Source organism: Salvelinus sp. IW2-2015, linkage group LG4q.1:29 (assembly GCF_002910315.2).
Source record: "Salvelinus sp. IW2-2015 linkage group LG4q.1:29, ASM291031v2, whole genome shotgun sequence".
Taxonomy (NCBI): domain Eukaryota; kingdom Metazoa; phylum Chordata; class Actinopteri; order Salmoniformes; family Salmonidae; genus Salvelinus; species Salvelinus sp. IW2-2015.
Window position 1 is genome coordinate 36,724,924 of NC_036842.1, and position 23,297 is coordinate 36,748,220.

The 23,297-nt window shown below is 41.5% G+C and overlaps 1 protein-coding gene across 8 annotated transcripts in view; it reads right to left on the reverse strand.

Annotated features, from left to right (window-relative positions):
• Positions 1-427: 427 nt before the first annotated feature.
• psd3l (pleckstrin and Sec7 domain containing 3, like) overlaps positions 428-23,297 on the reverse strand; it is a 144,810-nt gene continuing 121,940 nt past the window's right edge. For all 8 annotated transcript variants that reach the window (XM_023984628.1, XM_023984627.2, XM_070442883.1 and 5 more), the window contains 5 exons: positions 22,597-22,667; positions 14,993-15,150; positions 14,163-14,307; positions 12,158-12,301; positions 428-3,854 (listed from right to left, as the gene is read on the reverse strand). In XM_023984628.1, the coding sequence (XP_023840396.1) occupies positions 3,660-3,854; positions 12,158-12,301; positions 14,163-14,307; positions 14,993-15,150; positions 22,597-22,667 (713 nt within the window). In that variant the 3' untranslated portion in view covers positions 428-3,659. The remainder of the gene's footprint in view (positions 3,855-12,157; positions 12,302-14,162; positions 14,308-14,992; positions 15,151-22,596; positions 22,668-23,297) is intronic.

Sequence of the window (23,297 nt, forward strand, 5' to 3'; positions counted from 1 at the left end):
AAATGCAATAATGTGTATTAAAGTAAAGCCCATTAATTGACTGCATTGCCTTGATGATTATTGCTCTATTAAAAAGGGGAAGTTTTACAATGCATTCAACTGAAATCTGTATTCCGCATTTAACCCACCGCCTCAGGTCGACATCCACACCATCGGCGCACGGGGAACAGTTGCCCGAACTACCTTGCTCAGGGGCAGAACGACAGATTTTTACCTTGTCAGCTCGGGGATTCGATCCAGTAACATTCGGTTACTGGGCCAACACTACCTGCCACCCCAATTATTACATTGCACTAGTAAATAGGTTATAAACTTTGCCACCTGAGTTAACCTTTTTTTTGTCCATTGGGATGATTTTCTTTGAGAAGCAGATATTTTCTACCAACACAGCACAAGACTGGGGAATAAATCACAAGAAAATGCAACGTTCAATTTAAGTACAGTATTTTATTAATTGAAACCACCTACAGTTGTATTACCACCGACATAGTGTTACCAATCCTGACCTAAGGGCGTAAGACACGCTCTGGGCCAAAGAAGAGATCACTTGAACAACCAAACAACGCAATCCTGGGCCTTTGAAAAAAAAACAAAAAAAAACTGGGCAACAGTTATATTTGACAACATTTACAGATTCAAAGGATTGTACAGGATCACAGCTTTCAGAGATATTTGATGCGTACGTACGTGTAGAGACAAAGAGCCTCGTAGGAGACTTAGTTGCATTGTTTTTTACGGTATAGAACAATCAAGAGGCATGGGAATCTATAGGGGCACACAATCTGTCTTCTCACATCTACAGACAGAGGCGCAGGATTGAGTCTATTCTAACACAAGTGATACGCCAGTGTACAGAGGCTATGCCAGATATGGTTGAGAGAAGCATTAGAGGTAAGTGCTGAAAATAAGCCCTCCATTGAAGTGATATGGAGAAATGCTGTAAATGTTGAGGGAAAGGTAACAAGATGCCTGATAAGGCTCACTGCTAGTCTTCAATTGGAAAATTGTCACATATTGACGCATTTACTGTGCTGTCTTCGCTACTCCTTCTCCAGACCATCTAATATTAAATCAGGTGAGATTTGACATGTCAATTGAAACAGTGCTTTAGTTGAGTCGTTCCACATGAACACAATCCACTCCACTGGTAAGATAGTATTACACGGTTGTGTTTAAAATGAGTTCATAGATTCATCTATAGACGTAGATTAGTTATCACTCTACTCAGAAGCACAGATTACGCTAACGTGTCATTACAACAAAAGCCTGTATTTACTTAAAATCCTCTGAAATGGGCAAATGTAATAAGTGTACCAACTGATAAACAACAACATGTTAAATCCTACATTTAATGTGTCTGAAGAAAGGATTACTGTATCTCCATAAGAAAATACTGGGATTACGTTTAAACTACAGAGGAATTTTAACTATAGATGTCTTCAAGGGGTCAGCCATCGTCTTAAGATAAAATATCAAAAGAATAAAAAACATTTAATATTATATTCAAAATGAATTCAAGGGTAGACCTCTTCATATGGACATCTGTATATAAATAAAAATACTATCCTCACATTTATATAACAGAATCAGCTGTTAAGGTCTCGTGATATTAACTTGAAACCTTTGATAAATGTACCACATGTATTGTCTATATTAAGTGCTTCAATGTCAAAACACTCACTAACTTTCACAATAATCGTACAGGTAAAATAGTGCCACTAAGTGAGGAGAAAATTTCCAAGGAAAAGGTTTGCACACTAGCTAGCTAGCACAAACTACTGTAGAACGTTTTTCTAAAAACATGCATTACGGATATAGGTTTATTTAGTTGGCTATTACCATCGAGCTCTACTAAGACATTCTATTTGGTGTCTTTGTAGTGAATTTAAGAGAAAATAAAAGGTAATAAAATAAAGTGTAAATAATAAAACATTTAAAGTAAACAATATATTTTTTTTTAACTGTAAAGACTCGGTACAAGCCTCATTTCTTCCAAAAACAAGTACATTTTCAAATTGGCTTTGCAACATTACAAATGTTTCTTCATAACATGTTAAAAAGCTCAATTCGTTCCAAAATTTTCAATACATGAAAAAACGCAAACTTTTGGTAAGGACGAAACATATGTTGGTATGCAAAAGTCCATTGTGGAAGTGTAGACATACAATCCAATGTCTAACTAAATGCTTATGTCGTTCAAATGTCAGTAATATCTCTTCTGAAAATGTGTAAATTATATTTAAATGTAATATCACCAGCATTGGAAAAAGGCAATTGCAAAGTACAGATCTATAAATAGTTCCCTAAAAGGAAACTTTGTCATTCAACAAATCTACCTAGGACAGCAAAACTACCAAACCACTTAAAACAAACTAAGACGACATTACAAGTTGAGCCGACGGAAACCTACTGAACTGGCGCGCTCAAGTACCTTCAAGAAAACAAAAATAGTTGAGTTCTGCCTGAAAAACCTGTGATGTCAAAGAAACATAGCAGTCTAACCTTTATAAAGCTCTCTATAATATCCAAAAAGAACTCATTTATAAAGTGCACTATAAATACTAAATTTGATCTTTACAACAATAGTTTTCAACTTAGAATCTAAAAAACACATACCATTATAAAAGACAAGGGGCATTGGTCTTTACACTACTCAAAAAGCAGAAGTATATTTTTTTGCCATAAAGGATAAAAAAATAAAATGGCTCAGCTGCATAAACTCTGATCTTAAGTCCAACATCAGTGAAATACTGCAGTCTGAAAGGATACGGATGCAGCTGCGACTGACCCAATCTGGGGAATATGTTTAAACATCCCAAATTGTTAATGTGCAAAATTAGGGATTGGAACTCTTTTGAACTGTGTTTTCTAACATGATAGTGCAGCCTTCCACACAACTAAGGATATTACGGGGTTTTATCTTGGGTTGTTTTTCCTGTTGTAAATGAGAGGCAAGAGATTGAAGATCCTAACCACATTTTTAAAATCCACAATTAATCCCTTTCCAGGATTTACACCTTGGTGCGTCTTCTGTATGAAAAATAAACATTCACAGGAGAAAGGAAACTTACAAAGGTCTATGAGGAAAAGCAGGGAGGAAATTGGATGTCAAAATCACCTGCCTATTCTCAATGGAAGCCATATTTCTGTAAAATACTCTCAACTTAACTGGTTCAATATGTCCAATGTTTACTTAAACTACATATCAAAATAAAAACTTCTGAGTAAGACTATTCTACATCTAGCTACTATTTATATATCCAAGAGCTAGCGTTGATAATTCCACTAAATTGGAGACAAGAAAAATCTTTTTTCTCTTGACTGAAAGGCAAATAAATTGTTTTTATGAGAGGAGGGAACAATACAGCGATATTGAATAAAGCAATAAAGAGTCAAATGCGTCACAACAAAAAAATATTACGTTCAATACAAGAATGACAACATCAACATCAAAATAAAAGGACCACAAACATATAATGCAATGTTTCCATACAAAAATGCTACGCCAGTCAATTTAAGGACGAGAATTCATCATTTACATTTTACACAACTGTTTTTGTTACAACAGTGGCCAGATAAATAAATTACATAAAATATATTCACACACTTTTGTTGCGTATTCATGGCTCTTTCACAGGCTCGCGAGGGGGGGTAGCTTCCTATGTGACCTTTGACGGCGTCTCGGGTCTCCTCTCCGAGGTGTTGCGTTTGACTTTGGCCGCGGCCGGCTGGCCCTCCTGGTTGAGAGAGGGGCTGGACTGGGACTTCTTGAGGCCCGCGTCTCCATCTTTGCCAATGAGCAGCTCCTTCACGCCCTCCCTCAGGAGCTTGACGTACATCTCATAGCGGTTCTCCTACAGCGGAGAGACGACACAGAGTGGGGTGTTAACGGTGTAGAATACAAACACAAGTAACACATACACTGGCGAACAAGAAATGACGGAAACAAACTACATCAACTACTTTGGTTTATCACCGGAAATTCTAATAAAGAAATAGGTAAACAAGGCAATGAATGATATCGCCACCTCTGGCCTGATCAAGTATCCATTGAATGAGCTCCTCTTATGCCTCTACAAGTCTGCCAAATATCATGACAACCAAACAAGTTAAATAATCATGTGCTGATTATAGCACTAACAATGTCAAATCAAATTTTATTTGTCACATACACATGGTTAGCAGATGTTAATGCGAGTGTAGCGAAATGCTTATGCTTCTAGTTCCGACCATGCAGTAATATCTAACAAGTAATCTAACAATTTCACAACTACTTCCTACACACAAGTGTAAAGGAATGAATAAGAATATGTACATAAAAATATATATGGATGAGCAATGGCCGAACGGCATAGGCAAGATGCAGTAGATGGTATAGAGTTACAGCATATACATATGAGATGAGCAGTGTAAGGTATGTAAACATGATATAAAGTGGCATAGTTTAGTGACTGGTGATACATTTATTACATCCAATTTTTAATTATTAAAGTGGCTAGAGATTTGAGTCAGTATGTTGGCAGCAGCCACTCAATGTTAGTGATGGCTGTTTAACAGTCTGATGGCCTTGAGATAGAAGCTGTTTTTCAGTCTCTCGCTGCTTTAATGCACCTGTACTGACCACTTCTGGATGATAGCGGGGTGAACAGGCAGTGGCTCGGGTGGTTGTTGTCCTTGATGATCTTTAAGGCCTTCCTGTCACATCGGGTGGTGTAGGTGTCCTGGAGAGCAGGTAGTTTGCCCCCGGTGATGCGTTGTGCAGACCTCACTACCCTCTGGAGAACCTTACGGTTGTGGGCGGAGCAGTTGCCGTACCAGGCGGTGATACAGCCGGACAGGATGCTCTCGATTGTGCATCTGTAAAAGTTTGTGTTTTTGGTGACAAGCCAAATTTCTTCAGCCTACTGAGGTTGAAGAGGCGCTGTTGCGCCTTCTTCACCACGCTGTCTGTGTGGGTGGACCATTTCAGTTTGTCCGTGATGTGTACGCCGAGGAACTTTCCATCTTCTCCACTACTGTCCCGTCGATGTGATAGGGGGCTGCTCTCTCTGCTATTTCCTGAAGTCCACGATCATCTCCTTTGTTTTGTTGACGTTGAGTGTGAGGTTATTTTCCTGACACCACACTCCGAGAGCCATCACCTCCTCCCTGTAGGCCGTCTCGTCGTTGTTGGTAATCAAGCCTACCACTGTAGTGTCGTCTGCAAACTTGATGATTGAGTTGGAGGTGTGCATGGCCACACAGTCATGGGTGAACAGGGAGTACAGGAGAGGGCTCAGAACGCACCCTTGTGGGGCCCCAGTGTTGAGGATCAGCGGGGTGGAGATGTTTCCTACCATCACCACCTGGTGGCAGCCCGTCAGGAAGTCCAGGACCCAGTTGCACAGGGCAGGGTCTCGAGCTTAGTGACGAGTTTGGAGGGCACTATGGTGTTAAATGTCAGCATCTATGTTAAGGTAACGACCTTATTCAAGCTCATTGTTTCACGGCAACCATTTTGCAGTGCTTGGACCCCTACTTAGCACAGGATTAAGAGGTGAAATCCCAGGTCGATAAGGCAATTCATTACAACAAATGGTGTGTACTGTAAACAAGAAAGGGCATCCAGTCAAGGTGGTGTCCCAGTGCTGTAAGCCTCCACATTTCAGGATGTGTTCCTTGTTTAACCAGAGAAACAGATATCTGCAAATTGAGTGACTGCAGCGTTTTCTCATCATTTTTTAAAGGTTCTATGTGACACATAACAATTCCAGGGAGACAGACTAACACACACATAGCAACAACCCCAGAGACATGTTCTTCTGTAGTATGAAACCGTTCAAAGTATTTCTGAAATGTTAAGTGCCTTACAGTGGAGAGGGGCCAGGGGAGAACGTTTCTGTTCTCTCTCTCTCTCTGACTGAAGATCATTCTATTAATTCAGGGAAGGATTCATTGGAGATCGACAACAGAAATAATGAGGTGGTCATGAATGTTTAATTGTTCTCTATCATAACTCCCTGTGGTAGAATAACTCTGCTAAAATTGAGTAATAATGAACTAAACTGGAATAGCAGAAGCATTGATAAGACGTGTGGCAGAGAGGTGCTTGGTTCTCAGATCTTCCTGGCCCAGCACTAAATCCTCTTAACCCTGCTGATTACTAATTCAATAGCGTCGCTGACCGTCACCCCCACCTGCATGCCAAGCTTGTACTAATGGAATACCAATATATAAAAGAAATACATTAGAAAACTAAAGTACATATAACTAGATCTACCGTAGATCTAAAAAGAGAGCTCCTTGGCTTTGCATCCAGATCATTCCTTGACCAATTAGCGCATTAGTTTCCCTGTGGTTGGGGAGGGGTCTGCCCTGACATGGTGCGGATCGGGAGTGAAGGAGCAGTTGGGAGGTTAATGTAGCCGGTGTGTCGACCAGGACTCTCCTGCCACAACATAGTCTTCAATCCTTCAACTGGAGAACAAGGCGACGGGCCGTTGATCTTATCGCCCAGGGCCCATAGGTAAAAAACCCCCAACAAACATCTCAAATGATCCGTTCATACATTCATACTCCAACAGGACATACAATAGAAAGTGTGAGTAATGCCATCTCATGCAGACTTTTTGGATACTGTAGGTGGAAAAATAAGTTTCCTTCGGCACAGAGGTAGAGCTAGCTCATTGATTACGGTAGTGTTTCACAGAGGTAGAGCTAGCTCATTGATTACGGTAGTGTTTCACAGAGGTAGAGCTAGCTCATTGATTACGGTAGTGTTTCACAGAGGTAGAGCTAGCTCAAAAGGCAGTGCTTGAATTTTGTATTTATTATGGATGCAGCTAGTCTTCCTGGGGTCCAGCAAAACTAAAACTAGGCATGAGTGCCAGGGGTCGGTAGTCATTTAGGCAGGTTACCTTAGTGTTCTTGGGCACAGGGACCATAGTGGTCTGCTTGAAACATGTTGGTATTACAGACTCAGACAGGGAGAGATTGAAAACGTCCTGGTAATCCGTCTGGCCCAGCGGCCTTGTGAATGTTGACCTGTTTAACTTCTCTTGGGTAGGGGGCAGCATTCGGAATTTTGGATGAAAAGCATGCCCAAATTAAACTGCCAGCTACTCATCCCCAGAAGATAAGATACGCATATTATTAGTAGATTTGGATAGAGAACACTCTGAATCATGTCTGTGAGTATAACAGAACTTATTTAGCAGGCGAAAACCCGAGGACAAACCATTCAGATTTTTCATTGGGAAACCAGATTTCTAAGGGACCTTCTTGCAGTTCCTACCGCTTCCACTGGATGTCAGTCTTTAGAAATTGGTTGAGGTTATTCCTTTGTGTAATGAAGAAGTACGGCCATCTTGCAGGAAGGTCACTCGAAGTGTCCTGTTTGTTAGAAGCGTGTGACCAGAAAGCTAGCTACAGTTTTTTTAATCCTGTATTGAACACAGATCATCCCGTCTTCAGTTTTATCGATTATTTAAGGTAGTTATTTTTTAAAGTTGTATTACAAAAGTAGTTTGACATTTTTTGGCAAAGTTTACAGGTAACTTTTGAGATATTTTGTAGTCACGTTTCACAATTTGGAACCGGTGTTTTTCTGGATCAAACGCGCCAAATAAATGGACATTTTGGATATATATCGACGGAATTAATCGAACAAAAGGACCATTTGTGATGTTTATGGGACATATTGGAGTGCCAACAACAGAAGCTCGTCAAAGGTAAGGCATGAATTATATTTTTATTTCTGCGTTTTGTGTCGCGCCTGCAGGGTTGAAATATGCTTCTCTCTCTTTGTTTACAATGGTGCTATCCTCAGATAATAGCATCGTTTGCTTTCGCTGAAAAGCCTATTTGAATTCTGACATGTCGGCTGGATTCACAACCAGTGTAGCTTTAATTTGGTATCTTTCATGTGTGATTTAATGAAAGTTAGATTTTTATAGTAATTAATTTGAATTTGGCGCTCTGCATTTTCTCTGGCTTTTTGCCAAGTGAGACAGTAGCGTCCCGCCTAAACTCAGATTTTTGGATATAAATATGAACTTTCCCGAACAAAACATACATGTATTGTGTAACATGAAGTCCTATGAGTGTCATCTGATGAAGATCAAAGGTTAGTGATTCATTTTCTCTATTTCTGCTTTTTGTTACTCCTCTCTTTGGCTGGAAAAATGGCTGTGTTTTTCTGTGACTTGGCTCTAATCTAACATTCGTTTGGTGTGCTTTCGTCGTAAAACCTTTTTGAAATCGGACACCGTGGCTGGATTTACAACAAGTGTATCTTTAAAATGGTGTAAAATACTTGTATGTTTGAGGGATTTAAATTATGGGATTTCTGTTTTGAATTTGGCGCCCTGCTGTTTCACTGGCTGTTGACGAGGTGGGACGCTACCGTCCCACATACCCTAGTGAGGTTAAAGGTCTTACTCACATCGGCTGCGGAGAGCGTGATCACACAGTCGTCCGGAACAGCTGATGCTCTCATGCATGTCTCAGTGTTACTTACCTCGAAGCGAGCATAGAAGTTATTTAGCTCTTCTGGTAGGCTCATGTCACTGTGCAGCTCTCGGCTGTACTTCCCTTTACAGTCTGTAATAGTTTGCAAGCCCTGCCACATCCGATGAGCGTCGGAGCCGGTGTAGTACGATTCGATCTTAGTCCTGTATTGATGCTTTGCCTGTTTGATGGCTCGTCAAAGGACATAGCAGGATTTTTTATAAGCTTCCGGGTTAGAGTACCGCTCCTTGAAAGCGGCAGGTCTACCCTTAGCTCAGTGCGAATGTTGCCTGTAATCCATGGCTTCTGGTTGGGGTATGCGTCCTCGATGCACTTATTGATAAAGCCAGTGACTGACGTGTACTCCTTATTGCCATTGGAAGAATCCCAGAACATATTCCAGTCTGTACTAGCAAAACAATTCTGTAGTTTAGTATCTGTTTCATCTGACAAATTTTAAAAATGTATTATCATTAAAAAAAAATTGTCGCTGGTGTTATTGGTGCTTCCTGCTTTAATTTTTGCTTGTAAGCAGGAAGCAGGAGCATAGAGTTATGGTCAGATTTGTAAAATGGAGAGCGAGGGAGAGCTTTGTATGCTTCTCTGTGTGTGGAGTAAAGGTGGTCTAGAATTGTTTTACCTCTGGCTGCACATTTAACATGCTGATAAAAATGAGATAAAACTCATTTAAGTTTCCCTACATTAAAGTCCCCGGCCACTAGGAGTGCCGCCTCGATGAGCGTTTTCCTGTTTGCGTATGGCGGTATACAGCTCATTGAGTGCAGTTTTAGTTCCAGCCTCGGTCTGTGGTGTTATGTAGACAGCTACGAAAAATACAGATGAACTCTAGGCAGATGTGGTCTACAGCTTATGAGATATTATACGTCAGGCGAGCAAAACCTCGAGACTTGCCTTAGATATCAGGCACCAGCTCTTTACATAAATGCATAGGTCCCCGCCCCGTGTCTTACCAGAGGTTGCTGTTCTATCCTGTCGATAGTGTATAACCCGCCAGCTCTATGTTCCTAATGTCGTCGTTCAGCCATGACTAAGTGAAACATACTGTATTACAGTTTTTAATGTCCCGTTGGTAGGATATACGTGCTTTCAGTTTGTCCCATTTATTTTCCAGCGATAGAATGTTAGCTAGCAGGATGGAAGGCAAAGGCAGATTAGCCACTCGTCGCCTGATCCTCGTAAGCCACCTTAATCTTTTCCCGCAAAATATCTGTTTCCTTCAGCGAATGACGGGGATGAGAGCCTGGTCGGGTGTCTAGTATCACCCTCCTGTCAGACTCCTTGAAGAAAAACGGTCTAATCTGAGGTGAGTAATTGCAGTTCTGATGTCCAGAAGCTCTTTTCGGTCACAAGACGGTAGCAGCAACATTATGTACAAAACAAGTTACGAATAACGGAAAAAAAATAACAAAAATAGTATGGTTGGTAAGAGCCGATAAGACGGCAGCCCTCCCCTCCGGCGCCATCTTCATACAGTCATGGATCTATGTAGTACTGTTCGGCTCCCATAGTCAACGTGGGGACTGTGAAGAGACCTCTGGTGGCATGTCTGGGGTATAAATGAGGGTCTGAGCTGTGTGCCAGTAGTTCAGACAGACAGCTCGGTGAATTCAACATGTCAATACCTCACAAACACAAGTAGTGATGAAGTCAATCCCTCCCTCACTTTGAGCCAGGAGAGATTGACATGCATACTACTAATATCAGCTGTCTGTGTAAATCCAAGGGCCAGCCGTGCTGTCCTGTTCTGAGCCAATCGCAAAGTCCCTCTTTGTGGCACCGGACCACACGGATGAACAGTAAACCAGGTGCAACAAAACTAGGACCTGCATTGTTGATAGTTCTGTTAAGAACGCAGCGCAGCGCTTTATTATGAACAGACTTCTCCCCAGCCTAGCTACTGTTAATCAATATGTTATGAACATGACAGTTTACAATCCAGGGTCCTCCAAGCAGTTTAGTCTCCTAAACTTGCTAAATTTCCACATTATTCATTACAAGATTTAGCTGAGGGTTAGGGTTTAGTGAATGACTTGTGTAAGTGCTGTGCTTGAAGAATGTCATTCACAGAGGTATGCCCGTAATTGTCTATGCCCTCTCTCTCTAGCTTTTGTTTTGGCGATTGTGGGCTGAACACAGTAAAAAGACTGCAATCAACCATTAACAGATTTAAGAAAAAGTTCTGAGGGTTAGGGAGCTGAGGGTTAGGGAGCTGAGGGTTAGGGAGCTGAGGGGTTTAGGGAGCTGAGGGTTAGGGAGCTGAGGGTTAGGGAGCTGAGGGTTAGGGAGCTGAGGGTTAGGGAGCTGAGGGTTAGGGAGCTGAGGGGCCTGACCTGTATGTCTGAACCTTACTCCAAGAGATCTGACCACATTGATCCCTGTGTAAACAGGGTCTGTGTCCTAAATGACACCCTATTCCCTTTATAGTGCACTACTTTTGACCAGGGCACAAAGGGTAGTGCACTATATAGAGGATGCCATTTGGCGCAACAGATGGGGTGTAGAGTAGGAGAGTGGTAAAGCTCCGCAGGCAGAGTGGTAAAGCCAGGAGAATATCATTATTCCTAAGATGTTTTGCACAAAGGGAGCGCACAATTTAATTACCATTCATGTACTTAGGCAAATTAAGACCAACTGATTATCTGGTACTTCAAGAAAGCGCTGTTTCTTTGTGAGGAAAAAAAACAACAACAAAAAAACAATTTGCTCGTTGAAGAAGGTCATTGATGAGGTCGTGTCTTCTCCTGTGGCAGTTTGATTGGAAAACAGTGCTAGAGTCACAGCTCAATTAATACAGGGCTTTGGTGGGGTTCATTAGAAACCTATGACATGGAAATTGAGGAAGGACAGAGGAAAGCTGTGATGGAATAATTGCTGACACTGACGAGAAGCATGTCGAAAATTCTCTAACACGTAGATTGTTCATCAACTAATGCTTTTTCAGAATAAAAATAAAATAAAATTCTCTATCATAATCAATGTGTAAGACTCATGTAAATAAATAGATTTTCTTGTGTTCACCAGCATAAATGAGTTCAAGGGATGGAATTGAAATGACATTTTAATGGACGTTTGTCTGAGCTCTATATTGTAACGCCATGACAGTACAGCCACCCCCTAAACAGTGATAGATGCATACTGTACGTCGACCATACCCACTCTACTTTAAATCCGGGAAACAAACGCCCAGAATGACCGTTCAAGCAGCTACTTGGCAGTTTGTGACCTTGTGTGTTTAAAAAAAACGAATGCAAATCAATAAAGTTAAGACTACTCAAATGTTTCTATCCCATCTTTGGTGATATCCTTGGAATCTTGACCTAAGGACACGCCCGTGTTCAGAATACAGAGCAGGGCTGAGAGACGCACTCCTGAGCTTGGCGGAAAAGAAAAGCAAAGCTCCATTAAGGTTGTCAGACTTCCCCAGCGGTCTGCCTGGAGGCATGTCAGAAACTGTGGGTGTGAAGTCTCTGTGTCCGCACGGATCAGTGTTGGGAAGGGCTAGATGCAGAACGAAACAAGAGTGCTGCGGCATAAAAGAAAAGACCACATGAACCAGAGCGTTGGACTCTGACTGGCAGCAACCTGCTGCCTGGCCTCGCCCAACCAACCCTCTGCCAGTGCACATCTGTGGTGAATGGTGATGTCTTACCTCAAACTCCAGGTAGTGCTCTTTGAGTCGGTACTCGTCGATCTCCTTGGCTTTGACCTTCCTGTCAGGAGGGTAGGATCTGTGCTCTGCCAACTCTGTGGAGACATGCTTCAGCTTCGCCTCGTGAGACTTCAGTTGTTCCTCCTGTAGATAGCCAGATAGCACTTTATAGATACCAGGTTCTTTAAACACCAGACTGTCATCTCAAAAAAATTATTTTGGGCCAACAATGTATTTAAAATGGTAGGCTGGTCTAGAACAGTGGTCACCAACCTTTCCTGCGTCAATATCACTTTCTAAGTCAAAATGCAAGCCGAGATCTACTGCTTAGATTAAGAAAAACTAAATAAAGCAAGCCAACACAACATGAACCAATTAAAAACAGTTCTGTAGCAAAGAGGTTTGTGCAGTAAGTTATAGGCCCAATACAATATCACTGCATATTGGACTGATGGCCTGCATCTGACAGTCCGTCTGAGCGGAGGGAGAGAGCAGCGGTGAGGCTGCCTCTCACCCGACTCACCGTCCCTCCTTCCCTGCGTTGAGAAAAGGGGCCAGTCTTTAAAGCTGGTGGTGAAACTCAAGTCGCACTGCATTATTTCTGCCTCATGCACCAATTCATGTTGTGACTCCTATGACCAGAGAAAGGAAAATATTCCACGATATTAAAAAGAGACGAGCCACTAATGACACCAACGCAAGCTTATCGGAACACTTTTCTATACCCATTCATTGCAACTGCACTGCTGGTTGTAGCATGAGCGGCAGTAGGGAGAATGTTCCAACCCCTTTTCATAAGCAATAAAAAGTGACAGCTGAAAAACTTAAACATGAACTCACACAAAATCAGCAGCTCTTTGCTGTATTCATTGAGTCTCTCTAATTATGTTTTAAACGTTTTTAAATGTCACAGTTTCAACTTTGCTGTGCATTCCAGGCTTCTTTTTTACAGTCTATGGCTCAAAGAAACTGTGCAAACACGGCGACCTGAGCTGCCAGCTGTAAGACAGGTGCACTTCATTTTCTCTCTGGGCCTGCCGGGTAGGCAGAGCTCTACCTTCAGACACATTAAATGGTTCAAAATGGGAACACTAGTCCAACGCTCTAACCACTAGGCTACCTGCCGCCCCAATCAGGCCTTCGTGGTCAAATTGCTGCAAAGAAACCACTACTAAAGGACACCAATAAGAAGAACAGACTTGCTTGGGACAAGAACAACAAGCAATGGACAATAGACCAGTGGAAATCTGTCCTTTGGTCTGATGAGTCCAAATGTGAGATTTTTGGTTCCAATCGCTGTGTCTTTAAGACGCAGAGTTGGTGAACGGATCTCCGCTTGTGTGGTTCCCACTGTGAAGCATGGAGGAGGTGGTGTGATGGTGCTTTGCTGGTGATACTGTCTGTGATTTATTTAGAATTCAAGGCACACAACCAGCATGGCTACCATAGCATTCTGTAGCGATACGCCATCCCATCTGGTTTGCGCTTAGTGGGACTATCATTTGTTTTTCAACAGGACAATGACCCAACACACCTCCAGGCTGTGTAAGGGTTATTTGACCAAGAAGGAGAGTGATGGAGTGCTGCGACAGATAACCTGGCCTCCACAATCACCGACCTTAACCCAATTGAGATGGTTTGGGATGAGTTGGACTGCAGAGTGAAGGAAAAGCAGTCAACAAGTGCTCAGCATATGTGTGAACTCCTTCAAGACTGTTGGAAAACCATTACAGGTGAAGCTGGTTGAGAGAATGCCAAGATCGTGCAAAGATGTTATCAAGGCAAAGGGCGGCTCCTTTGAATAATATTTTAACACTTTTTTGGTTACTACATGATTTCATTTGTGTTATTTCATAGTTTTGATGTCTTCCCTATTATTCTACAATGTAGAAAATAGTACAAATAAAGAAAAACCATTGAATGAGTAGGTGTGTCCAAACATTGGACTGGTACTGTAGGTAGCGGTGATATTCCAGAGGTGGTGGTTCTGGAGGCTCTACCGTACCTGTGACATCCTCGTGGTGGTGGCCGGTAGCAGTGGACGGCTGAATTTCTTCTGAGAGCCAATGGCGGCGGGGAACGAGGGGGCAGAGAACATGGCCGCCACAGAGTTGACTACTCTGATCCAAGAGTCCATTTCCTCTGGGCTCCTGTTGGGAAACAGAGACAAATAAACAACTTACAAAAGCAGCCCTTTGCTTTTGAGACTTTATATGGGAACATTTTGAATAAAACACAGCTTTGGTATTCAACCAAATTCAGGCTAAAGCCGCAAACAATTTTCCCTGGAATAGCAAAGTGTTAGGTTGTGATGGGGAAAAGAATCGTTCAAAGTTGATCGAGTAAGGTGAACTATATAGAAATACAACCCAACTGTGCCACTGTTCATTTATGCATCATGGAAGCACATCCCAGGAGGAGGTCCTATCTTCTTCATTGATAAGCACCTCTATTAGGCACCTGGAATATTCCATGATGAGGGAACAAAGGAAACCAACAACAATAGACTTTGGACAGAGTAATGGCCAAGACAAATGGATTTTCACTGCGCTTGAAGCCAAGCGTGAAATGACATTTTGCTTCCAGAAGTGGTCCTTCTCTCCCTCGTCTCTCTTGCTCTACTGGAAATAACGTTGGGTTGTTTTGCTTCAGTAAATTGTGCCACCCGATGGCAGAGGCGGCGGTCTGCAATTTAAGGATAAAAGGTGAAGTTTCCCCTAGACGCTGAACTGGGGGGCAGTTTTGCATTTCTCCCACTAATGGTTCAGGTTAGAATTGGAGGGAACGCTGATCCTAGATCACCCTAGGGTAAACTTCACTCCGGAGCCAACTTACTGGGCCTGGAAGAGGAAGACCCTCCAGTCGGCTGTCTTGAGCTTGAGCACGTTGGGCTTCTTCTCGTAGTCCACGGCTTTGATGGACAAGGCGTGGTGGATGCTGATGGCATTCTTTAGGTCCTCCTCTGAGAGGGCCTTCTCAGCCTTGTACTCGTCCTGTGGGAGGGTAGGAGACAACAGAAAATCAGGCATTGGGTCACACACCTCTACACTGCACAAGAAACCAGTTGGATGTAATCATATGACATTTTCTCAACCAGAAAAATAGTTCCCAACCATAAAGTAACGTCATGTCTCACTGTTCCATTTTTCCCACTGGGTATATGATACTAAGTCGGAGATGGTTCGGGGGGGGGTTAGAAAATCATTTTTACACTGTGAATTGACCACAACTAAGCCCCCAAATAGATTGTATTTAAAAATAATAATAACACTGAGACACGATCACATCTTTGTGGGAATACTTGGATACAGATTTCCTAAATTAAAAACATTTTTTGCACAAAACGCCAAAAAACATTTCTAAACTAGGGGGGCAAAAAAATAAATCCCTGCCTGTTGACCACCCCTGCTCTAAACTCTTCTCCAGAAGAGTGCATTTTCCAGCCATGCTTGCACCAATTAGAGGTCGACCATTTATGATTTTTCAACGCCGATACCGATTATTGGAGGACCAAAAAAAGGCGATAACAAATATAATCGGCCGATTTTTATATATATATTTGTAATAATGACAATTACAACAATACTGAATGAAAACGTATTTTAATGTAATATAATACATGAATAAAATCAATTTAGTCTCAAATAAATAATGAAACATGTTCAATTTGGTTTAAATAATGCAAAAACACAGCGTTGGAGAAGAAAGTAAAAGTGCATTATGTGCCATGTAAAAAAGATGACGTTTAAGTTCCTTGCTCAGAACATATGAAAGCTGGTGGTTCCTTTAACATGAGTTTTCAATATTCCCAGTTAAGAAGTTTTAGGTTGTAGTTATTATAGGAATTATAGGACTCTCTCTCTATACCATTTGTATTTCATATACCTTTGACTATTGGATGTTCTTATAGACACTATAGTATTGCCAGCCTAATCTCGAGAGTTGATAGGCTTGAAGTCATAAACAGCGCAATGCTTGAAGCACAGCGAAGAGCTGCTGGCAAACGCAGGAAAGTGCTGTTTGAATGAATGCTTACGAGCCTGCTGCTGTCTACCACCGCTCAGTCAGACTGCTCTATCAAATCATAGACTTAATTATAATATAATAAACACAGAAATATGAGCCTTAGGTCATTAATATTGTCAAATCCGGAAACTATCATTTCGAAAACAAAACGTTTATTCTTTCAGTGAAATACGGAACCGTTCCGTATTTATCGAACGGGTGGCATCCTTAAGTCTAAATGTTGCTGCTCCATTGCACAACCTTCAATATTATGTCATAATTATGTAAAATTCTGGCAAAATAATGACGGTCTTTGTTAGGAAGAAATGGTCTTCACACAGTTCGCAACGAGCCAGGCGGCCCAAACTGCTGCATATACCCTGACTCTGCGTGCAATAAACGCAAGAGAAGTGACACGATTTCCCCAGTTAAAATAAATTATTGTTAGCAGGCAATATTAACTAAATATGCAGGTTTAAAAAATATACTTGTGTATTGATTTTAAGAAAGGCATTGATGTTTATGGTTAGGTACACATTGGTGCAACGACAGTCCTTTTTCGCGAATGCGCTTGTTAAATCATCACCCGTTTGGAAAAGCAGGCTATGATTCAATGATAAATTAACAGGCACCGCATCGATTATATGCAACGCAGGGCAAGCTAGATAAACTAGTAATATCATCAACCATGTGTAGTTAACTAGTGATTATGTTAAAATTGATTGTTTTTTACAAGTTAAGATAGCTAGCAACTTACCTTGGCTCCTTGCATCCAAAAATGCATCCAAAAATGCCGATTACCGACTGTTATGAAAACTTGAAATCGGCCCTAATTAATCGGTCGACCTCTAGCACCAATCCAATGCTTTTAAATGCAACAGGAGTGAATGATATGAATGCAACCCATGACCTTCTGTGTAGGCCAGTGTGAAGTTCGTCAAACCTTTTTGTTTTGTGTCATAAAACAGTTCCTCCAGTGACCCCTCACGGCATACAGAACCCAAATGACACAGAATAGTGACTCAGGATGGCTCAAAAGATGACAAAGTAGTTGAACTGACTTCATCAACAAATCTAACTTGACAAGACAGAGGTGTCTGAATACGAGGGGTGGGGATTAATATGAAATCACCTCACACCTTTGCGCCTCAGTGCATTGACAGATGTGTGGAGAATGGTAAACAGTATTGACTGGGGTGCTGATAACAGTAAATCTGTCAGGTGGCATATCAAGGTTAGAGTTTATCATTTAGCCTAACATCCCCAAGATTCAATAGGTTACAGTTGATCATTTAGCTTCAATAGGTTACAATTGATGATTTAACCTTAATAGGTTATGGTTGATCATTTGCCTAACATCCCAGAGATTCAATAGGTTACGGTTGATCATTTGCCTAACATCCCAGAGATTCAATATTCCTGCTGTCGATCGCACTACATGGAAAAGTTTAGTCGTTCTGAATTTATAATCTAGAGCCCTGCCGGTCATCCTTCACCAACAATAATTCAAAGCAGTGTCATTTTTCAATAGCATGCAAATTCATTCATTAAAATCACCAATACTACACAATCTTCTCAATGTATTTTCCTTCCAAATACAATACAAAATACCCTAGAGTCGACAGTAAAACACAAGTCTAACACAGCGTCCACCCCTAAAACACCACAGCGTCCCTACAGTGGCGTCCCTACAGTAAGACACCACAGCGTCCCTACAGTAAACCACCAGTCTCCCTACAATAAAACACCAGTCTCCCTACAATAAAACACCAGTATCTACAGTAAAACACACGGCATCAGATCAAGATAATATGAAACTGGAATAGGACATAGAAAAATAGATGAACACAATCAGTCTGTTTTGCCCTGCAATAAAACTGCACTTAAAGCCTCTACAAGTGCACACTCCATCCAATTTACACCATAGACAGTTCATAACCATGTCAACAAGCGGAATGCACTATGTTGACCCTGAATTCGGTTATAAAACAGTTGAACAGTTATGCAAAATATGCATCAGGATTTACATTATTCAGATATGTAGGAGTACTGGCAACCTTTTATTATCTTTAAAGGAGCCTTCCATACATCTCCAGAGCATAATGTTTCGTAAGAACCATTACTGAATTTCAGGGGTAGTTTATGTAACTTCCTGTGTGTGTGATGTACTAAAGGGAAGTGCAATTGACCTCTGCCAGTCGTGATTGTCACTCAGTGTTCTCAGGTGTTGTGATGAGTCCTAGAGCTGGTGGCAAGTCTGAGCACCTCACTGCCTCCACATGTCACAGGAGTTCACATTATAAACGTAGGACAAATTATTCTCTGCTTCCCAGAGCGTATTGACGAGGCACACAGATTAATTTGCGGTGATTGCTACTCCAAAGTTAATGTAGCTGCAACGTCATTGGTCATTAGCCGACAATACCACAGCAACCTCTTGCAGCCAGGCATCAAAATCAGCACACAGAAGTAGAAACACAAACTTCAAGACTGCCGGTTTCCTAGCTATTTACAATCTGTGCTTTGCAGCGGCACCAGGCTACAGAGCAGCGGCGCCAGGCTACAGAGCAGCGGCGCCAGGCTACAGAGCAGCGGCGCCAGGCTACAGAGCAGCGGCCACCAAGGTCTACAGAGCAAGCGGCGCCAGGCTACAGAGCAGCGGCGCCAGGTACAGAGCAGCGGCGCCAGGCTACAGAGCAGCGCGCCAGCTACAGAGCAGCGGCGCCAGGCTACAGAGCAGCGGCGCCCAGGCTACAGAGCAGCGGCGCCAGGCTACCAGAGCAGCGGCGGCCGAGTGCTACAGAAGCAGCGGCGCAGGCTACAGAGCAGCGGCGCCAGGCTACAGAGCAAGCGGCGCCAGCATACAGACAGCGCCCAGCTCCGAGGCAGCCGAGGCTTACAGGAGCAGCGGCGCCAGGCTTCGCGCATGTGGGGGGGGGAGGCAGGAGAGGCGGGTGGCAGGCGTACAGAGACGGCAGGGGCTACAGGGCTCAATCTGTCATCGTACGGGATTGAAATCAGTCACAAGGAGAAACAAGTTCTCCAAACCTCGCGATGGGTTTGGTCAAGGTTTTAATAGGCCATTGTTTAGGCATGATTAAGTGTTTTTCATAAGGACCATGTTAGCATGATAAGTTTTCATAAGACCATTTTAGCATACAAGGTTTAACATAAACCATGTGTTTAGCAGGATAAGGTTCTTAATGAAGGCCCATGTTTAGCATGATAAGGTTTTCATAAGGACATGTTTGCATGATAAGTTTCATAAGGACCAGTTAGCATGAGCATAGTGGTTTTCAATAAGGACCCATGTTTTTAGCAATGAATAGAGGTTTTAATAAGGACCATGTTTAGCATGACAAGGTTTAAATAGGACCATGTTTAGCATGATAAGGTTTAATAAGGACGATTTACACATGAAAGTGTTTTAAATAAGGACCATGTTTAGCATGGATAAGTTTAATAAGGACCATGTTTAGCATGATAAGGTTTTAATAAGGCCCATGTTTAGCATGATAAGGTTTTAATAAGGCCCATGTTTAGCATGATAAGGTTTTAATAAGGACCACATGTTTATGCATGATAAGGTTTAATAAGGACCCATGTTTAGCATGATAAGGTTTTAATAAGGACATTTTGATGATAAGGTTTTAATAAGGACATGTTTAGCATGATAAGGTTTTAATAAGGACATGTTAGCATGAAAGGTTTTAATAAGGACCATGTTTATGATGATAAGGTTTTAATAAGGACCATGTTGATAATAAGGTTTTAATAACGGACCATGTTGCAAGATAAGGTTTTATAAGGACCCATGGTTTAGCATGGATAAGGTTTTAATAAGGCCATGTTTAGCATGATAAGGTTTTTAATAAGGACCATGTTTATGATGATAAGGTTTTAATAGGACCAATGTTTATGATGATAAGGTTTTAATAAAGGACCATGTTAGCATGAAAGGTTTTAATAAGGCCCATGTTTAGCCATGAAAGGTTTTAATAAGGCCACATGTTTAGCATGAATATAGGTTTTAATAAGCCGCATGTTTACGCATGATAAGGTTTTAATAAGGGACAATGTTTAGCATGATAAGGTTTTAAAAGGCCCATGTTAGCATGATAAGGTTTAAATAAGGACCATGTTTAGCATGAACAAGTTTTAATAAGGACCATGTTATGCATGATAAGGTTTTAATAAGGCCATGTTTAGCATGATTAAGGTTCTTTAATAAGGCCCATGTTTAGCATGAAAGGTTTTAATAAGGACCATGTTTTAAGGCATGACATGTTTAATAAGGGACCCATGTTTAGCCATGATACAGGTTTAATAAGGACATGTTTAGCATGACAAGGTTTTAATAAGGCCCATGTTTAGCATGACTAAGGTTTTAATAAGGACATGTTTAGCATGGACAAGGTTTTAATAAGGCCCATGTTTAGCATGAAAGAGTTTTAATAAGGCCATGTTTAGCATGATAAGTTTTAATAAGGACCATGTTTAGCATTGATAAGGTTTTATAAGCGACCATGTTTAGCCATGATAAGGTTTTAATAAGGCCCATGTTTAGCATGATAAAGGTTTGTAATAAGGACCATGTTTATGATGATAAGGTTTTAATAAGGACCATGTTTAACATGATAAGGTCATTTTACATTAGGAAACATTTTGTCTGTGCCACTTCAGATATTAAAATGTAATCCAATATTCTACTACAGATGTTGATAATGAATAGCTGCATCTGTTAGTGATGTGGCAGAATGGATGCTGGTCACAAGAGCAGTGACATGTTGACTGGTCCCATCTGTAGCCATTAGAGATCATCCATGCTGGAATAATTAAGTTGCTCTGGTTGGTAACGTAAGAGGACTCGTAACAATAACTTCCCCTCCCAAAACTGACACAGACAGGGGTGGGGTGTCTAACAGGGGTGGGGTATTTGACTACCAGAGAACATCAAAATAATACAATAGCCTTTTTTTGCCTTGGCAGTGCCATTTGGGTTGTGCCCCGAAGGGTCACTGTACCATACCAGAAGGTTTTGCAACAGTAGACAAAAATCTGTATTCTTAACTGTGTTCTCAATTTCAGGTCGTTAAAGTCCTTCAAAACGTTTTCTCCCTACTGAACATGACTGTGTCCTCACAAGCAGCTTAGCTGCAGCATTGGACATGATATCTGCTCTGCACTGATCCTGGCCCAGTGAGAGGACCAATGTGGGTTGACTCTGTGCCTATCTGGCAGTCCAGACAGTAAGAGCTGGCCTAGGATCAGGGGTTTGATAAGGTTGGAAAAAGGGATACAAATTTCGGTGCCGACTAACTGACCCTCATTAACCGGTCAACGAACAGTAACAAGACCAACAGAAAATACGATGCATGCATACAAAGAGCCTTTTGTCATTAACACAGCTTAATGGAAACGTGCAACAATAGCAAGCCTATCGTCTTCCAGTCAAAAGGCTATAATGTTATTATTGAACATGCAACTGCTGTAATGAAGCAACTAATAAAACGACATTTGCCAAAACGCAATTAGCAGGAGAACTGTTCTGAATGCAAGAGGTTCCATGTGTGACAGAGATGAAAATATTCCTTAGAAACTTAGAGGGGGAATCTAATAGCAACAAGGATGGGTTGCTAATATGACTAGGATTGTGCCTTTGGCTTCTGGACAACGAAAGAAAGGTGATATGAAAGCCAATAGAACAGGAGAGAAATGCCGGTTAATGGCACGAGGAAGTCTTTATAAAATAACTGCGCGCCTTCTGTTGACTACAGCCTATGCACTCAAATAGCGAATGCGAGGCGTACTTTAATTACGAGTTGAGATTGAGAAATAAAAATAGCTTTTTAAATCGTGGTAATCAACAGTTTAACACACCATCGCATTTACAATTGTTGTTTGCTGCACAATGACCGGGTTTACTATTAACGAAAATACACACTCGCCAATTTAATTCAACTAAATTATGCAAATGAACCTTTAGACTGATATGCATGACCGGTCAAATGTATTTTCGGCGGCTAACCGATTAACAGTTTACTATTAACATCCGTAGTTGGAAACATATGGGTAGTATATGGAACTATGTGCACTGTGTGGAACATATGGTGTTAATAAAATGATTAGCAACATTTAATGCTTTTTACATTTACAGAGCGACTTACAGGAGCAATTAGGGTTAAGTGCCTTGCTCAAGGGCAGATACACAGATTTTTCACCTAGTCCGCTGGGGGGGGGGGGGGGTATTCGAACCAGCAACGTTTCGGTTACTGGCACAACGTTCTTAACCGCTAGGCTACCTGCCGCCCCATGAATGGACAAATAGAATGGACATAGTCAACTCAGTGTCATCAATGACATGTTAACCTGAGCAGCGACCACAAATGTTACAGAAAGCTTAATTCAAGGTGGTATACATAGCATTGTATTACCTTCTGCAAGTAGAGGATCATTCCTTTGAGAACAGCATAGAATGTTTTCCAGCCTCGCTTTCCTCTTGGTGCTGGAAAATGAAAGGGAACATTTTAGTGACCAACATCATTTTAAAAGAGAATTATGATTATTAGGTACAATATTATTTGTGTAGGAGCAGAAGTAATGTTCAATTGCAATTTCATCTCTAATCTGTTGTGTTAATCACTGATACGATCTGTTTCAATGTTGGGGACAATCATTTAATTCCAGTCAAATAAGGAATTCATATAGAGAGATTCCTGTCAGGAATCGGAATGAATCAAGCCCAGTTCTGGAATAAAATTTCAGGTCTGCCCCATTACTTTAAAATCCTTCTTTCATGATTTTGACTTCAACAACAGATCAAAACAAAACTCAAATCAGTTTATGAACAATTTAGCATGACCCAAAAGTAACCTAAATCATTCAGTTGGAAGATAAAAAAAATGTGGCGTAACAAACATTTAAAAAGTGTATTTTCAGCCGTGCCACTCTCGTGTGGGACATGGCATTCATACCGAGCAGTGCCTAGGGCTGCACCCTAAATTACACCCTATTCCTTTAACTGTTGACCATGACCCATAGAGTGCACTATATAGGGAGTAGGGTGCCATTTGGGAAGCAGAACCTAGAGTCCGAAGTTGGGAGAATCTCGTCTCTAGCTGGTCATAATGTTGCA